This window comes from Panulirus ornatus, chromosome 46 (genome assembly GCF_036320965.1).
Source record: "Panulirus ornatus isolate Po-2019 chromosome 46, ASM3632096v1, whole genome shotgun sequence".
Lineage (NCBI taxonomy): Eukaryota > Metazoa > Arthropoda > Malacostraca > Decapoda > Palinuridae > Panulirus > Panulirus ornatus.
In genome coordinates this window covers 31283343-31288217 of record NC_092269.1, presented here as the reverse complement: position 1 = coordinate 31288217, position 4875 = coordinate 31283343, and the positions used below count along the sequence as shown (strand labels likewise).

At 39.3% G+C, this 4875-nt stretch overlaps 1 protein-coding gene across 2 annotated transcripts in view; it reads left to right on the top strand.

Annotated features, from left to right (window-relative positions):
- Positions 1 to 384: 384 nt before the first annotated feature.
- The window catches only part of LOC139763368 (uncharacterized), a 200559-nt gene continuing 196068 nt past the window's right edge, over positions 385 to 4875 (top strand). For both annotated transcript variants that reach the window (XM_071689388.1, XM_071689387.1), the window contains exon 1: positions 385 to 1575. In XM_071689388.1, the coding sequence (XP_071545489.1) occupies positions 1531 to 1575 (45 nt within the window). In that variant the 5' untranslated portion in view covers positions 385 to 1530. The remainder of the gene's footprint in view (positions 1576 to 4875) is intronic.

Here is a 4875-nt window from a genome sequence, read left to right as displayed (position 1 = left end):
CGAAGGTACGACCCTTGAACACACAGTACAACCCTTGAACACGACGGTACGACCCTTGAACACGACGGTACGACCCTTGAGCACGACGGTACGACCCTTGAGCACGACAAATGAGAATAGTTCTCCAGCCATAGTGTCGTGTGTGTGAGTATGTGTGTGTGTGTGTGTGTGTGTTGCGTGCGTGCGTGCGTGTGTGTGTGTGTGTTTTAAAGAAAATAAAAGAGAGAGAGAGAGAGAGAGAGAGAGAGAGAGAGAGAGAGAGAGAGAGAGAGAGAGAGAGAGAGAGAGAGAGAGAGAGAGAGAGAGCTCCTCGCTCGCTCGCTCGCCAGACCAGTGTCTTCCCCTTCTGGTGTTGGCTAGCTCAGTCGGGCGCCAGCCCTGGTCGACAACGCACTCCACCGTGACCCATCGCTGCTTCCCATACATACACACACACACACTCACCCACACACTCACTCACTCACCATCGGCACGCACGCACCACACATACATACACCCCTCCGAGCCACGCACTCTGCCAGTAGTGCCGACACACACACACACACACACACACACACACACACCAACACACTCACATACACACCAACACACTCACACCAACACACTCACATACACACACACCAACACACTCACACACACCAACACACACACACACACACACCAACACACTCACATACACACATTCACATACACACACACCAACACACTCACATACACACACACCAACACACTCACACACACCAACACACACACACACACACACCAACACACTCACACACACCAACACACTCACACTACCGCCTAAGCCCCATTGCCTTTACATAGGGCGACAGAACTTTGACAAGTGTGTGTGTGTCTATGTGTGTGTCTACATCTATGTCAAAATGACTTTGACATCGTCAGAAAACTAGAGACCGACGTGGATTTTGATAGAAGGCAGATAAGTGCACTTAAATTCTAAGTGTCTACTTGGACTTCATGCCTGGAGATTGAAGTAACCCTACCCCCCCCCCCCCCTCTCTGCATTCTTCTTGGAGTTTACATCTTTCACAAAGGACAGAAGAAGAATGAAGGCGGACGGAGAATGAAGTGAATGAAGTGCATTCATGATCGAAGCTTACGAAAAAACAAATTAATTAATCAACAAATACGATTCGTGATATATATAAAAACCATGTGAGTGCGTCTGTAAGTGCGTTAACACTACTGAAACAAACAAAGACGAACAAGAAAAACAACAAAGACAAATAATTGAAAGTGATTAACACGACCTTAAAAAAAACAAAACAGAACAAAAACAAAAACAAAAACAGACGCTTTTGAAACAAAAACAACAAAAAAAAAATAGTTTTCTTCAAAATCTAAATGAAACGCGAGCATCGACTTGAGCCAAGTGAAACGGCGTTTCAGTCCACAATGTATCGTCTCCAGGTTCCTTCACGCACTTCAACGCTCACGCCACACCAAAGTATCGCTCAAGATATACTTTGAATACTTTGGCGTGCGTGGCGGTGGCAAAGTAACACGGGAATGAGGCTACTGGAGGCCACATACTTTGCCCTCTGGCTGCGAGCGGTGAGTAACCCTTAATATGATGAGTAATAGATTTATATGATGAGTAATAGATTCAACACTGCTCTCCAAGGTACTTTTGACTCATCATCTGCTGGTCTCCCAATACTTTTTACCCATCTCGTGGTCTCCAAGGTACTTTTTACTCGTCATCTCGTGGTCTCCAAGTAGCTTTTTACTCATCTCGTGGTCTTTTACCCATCTCGTGGTCTCCAAGTACTTTTACTCATCATCTCGTGGTTTCTAAGTACTTTCACTCATCACCAGGAGATTGGTCTACAAGTATTTACCATCACTAGTAGATTGGTCTCCAAGTATTTACTCATCACCAGGAGACTGGTCTCCAAGTACAGTTACTCATCACCAGGAGATCGGTCTCCAAGCACTGTACTCATCACTGATCTCCTGGCGCCTCATTCATCTCTGTTCCCCCTACAGACTTTACTCACCCCTCTTGGTACCTCATCCATCCGTGGTATCGGCTTACTGTACTCATGTCTGGCCATCAAGGTGCCTTACTCATGTCTGGCCATCAAGGTGCCTTACTCATGTCTGGCCATCAAGGTGCCTTATTCATGTCTGGCCATCAAGGCGCCTTACTCATATCTAGTCTCCAGGTAGTGTACTCATCACCCTTAGATACTCAAATAGTTATTCATCACTGCCTTGTCACCAGGTGTGTGTGTGTATGTGTGTGTGTGTGTGTGTGTGTGTGTGTGTGTGTGTGTGTGTGTGTGTGTGTGTGAGTGAGTGTGTGTGTGTGTGTGTGTTGGAAAGGTTCACAATTTTGCGCGTGGTGAAGTATATTCCTATGAGTCCATGGGGAAAATGAAACACGATAAGTTCCCAAGTGCACTTTCGTGTAATAATCACATCATCAGGGGAGACACAAGAGAGAAATATAACAGTCAGTTGATATACAACGAAGAGACGTAGCTAGGACGCCATTTGGTAAACATGTGACTACCCGAATGTGTGTGTGTGTGTGTGTGTGTGTGTGTGTGTGTGTGTTGGAAAGGTTCACAATTTTGCGCGTAGTAAAGTATATTCCTATGAGTCCACGGGGAAAAGAAAACACAAAAAGTTCCTAAGTGCACCTTCGTGTAATAATCACATCACCAGGGGAGACACAAGAGAGAAATATAACAGTCAGTTGATATACATCGAAGAGACGTAGCTAGGACGGCATTTGGTAAACATGTGATTGTCCAAGATAGACAACGAGCGTATCATAAACGTAATATGTGGACAAGAAGGTGAATTGTTTACAAATTTTATCAACAATAAAGTTATCCAATTTGTTTAGACCTTCACTAATATCAAGATTATAATTCTTTGTGTATTCAGTGATAGAAGATTCAATGATATTTCTCGTGGTACTTGAGTTAGAGTTAATAACTGAGATGGCATTACTCCAGTCAATACAATGATCATAGTTTTTAACGTGATTAAACAAGTCATTTGATTCTTGTCCCGTTCTTATACTATATTTATGTTGCTTAAGTCTAACAGAAAGATCCTTACCAGTCTGACCAACATAAAACTTATCACAATATCTACATGGCACTTTATAGATGCATCCAGGAGAATTTTCTGATGAGTTCCTGATTCAGATATTCTTTTTAGTATTGTTGCTGCTGAAGGCAACATTTTCATTAAAGAATTTAAGCAATATAGGAAGTAAAATAAAATCATTATTAAAAGGGAGAACTAAAAGATTCTTAGTGTCAATGGGAGGTTTGGGCTCAACTCTATGGAATAATTTCTTTGTTAACTTAAGGGATTTATCAATGAAAGATCGAGGGTACATTAACTTAGATCCAATAGAATATATCTTCTCAAACTTATCATCAATAAACTCTGGACTGCAAATACATAATGCCCTAAGGAACATAGATTGAAATGATGATAATTTAACTAATTTAGTAACTTCCATCAAATTTACTGTAGAAAATGAAAATAATGGTATGTTACCATTTTTCGATTGCATGATCCATAGGCAAGGAAACAAGTTTAAGTTTAGCATATACAGAAAACCCACCAATGTATGCTCATATATCTATTATTACTTATCTCAACATGACAGAGTTAAATTATCATCATTTCAATCTATGTTCCTAAGGGCATTACGTATTTGCAGTCCAGAGTTCATTGATGATGAGTTTGAGAAGATATATTCTATTGGATCTAAGTTAAAGTACCCAAGATCTTTCACTGATACATCCCTTAAGTTAGCAAAGAAATCATTTCATATAGTTGAGCCCAAACCTCCCATTGACACTAAGAATCTTTTAGTTCTCCCTTTTAATAATGATTTTATTTTACTTCCTATATTGCTTAAATTCTTTAATGAAAATGTTGCCTTCAGCAGCAACAATACTAAAAAGAATATCTTAATCAGGAACTCATCAGAAAATTCTCCTGGATGCATCTATAAAGTGCCATGTAGATATTGTGATAAGTTTTATGTTGGTCAGACTGGTAAGGATCTTTCTGTTAGACTTAAGCAACATAAATATAGTATAAGAACGGGACAAGAATCAAATGCCTTGTTTAATCACATTAAAAACTATGATCATTGTATAGACTTGAGTAATGCCATCTCAGTTATTAACTCTAACTCCAGTATCACGAGAAATATCACTAAATCTTCTATTATTAAACACGAAAAGAATTATAATCTTAATACTAGTGAAGGTCTATACAAATTGGATAACTTTAGTGTTGATGAAAATTTGTAAACAATTCACCTTCTTGTCCACGTAATAAGTTTATGATACGCTCGTTGTATGTTTTGGACAATCACATGTTTACCAAATGGCGTCCTAGCTACGTCTCTTCGTTGTATATCAACTGACTGTTATATTTCTCTCTTGTGTCTCCGCTGATGATGTGATTGTGACACGAAAGTGCACTTGGGAACTTATCGTGTTTCATTTTCCCCGTGGATTCATAGGAATATACTTGACCACGCGCAAAATTGTGACATATATATATATATATATATATATATATATATATATATATATATATATATATATATATATATATATATATATATATAATATATATATATATATATATATATATATATATATATATATTTTTTTTTTTGTGGTTCAATAAAAAACCTTACGCAATTTCGTCCTTTACGGCCAAGACTCTTACAACGTTACTAATTAAACGCACTTATTAAGAACCGCCATGACGCACTTTGTCTGGCCTTTTGTGGCCGGTTATAACAGACATATAACGCACTCTAGTGTGAGGGGTCCCTTACCTTGATGTTATCATTATAACGCA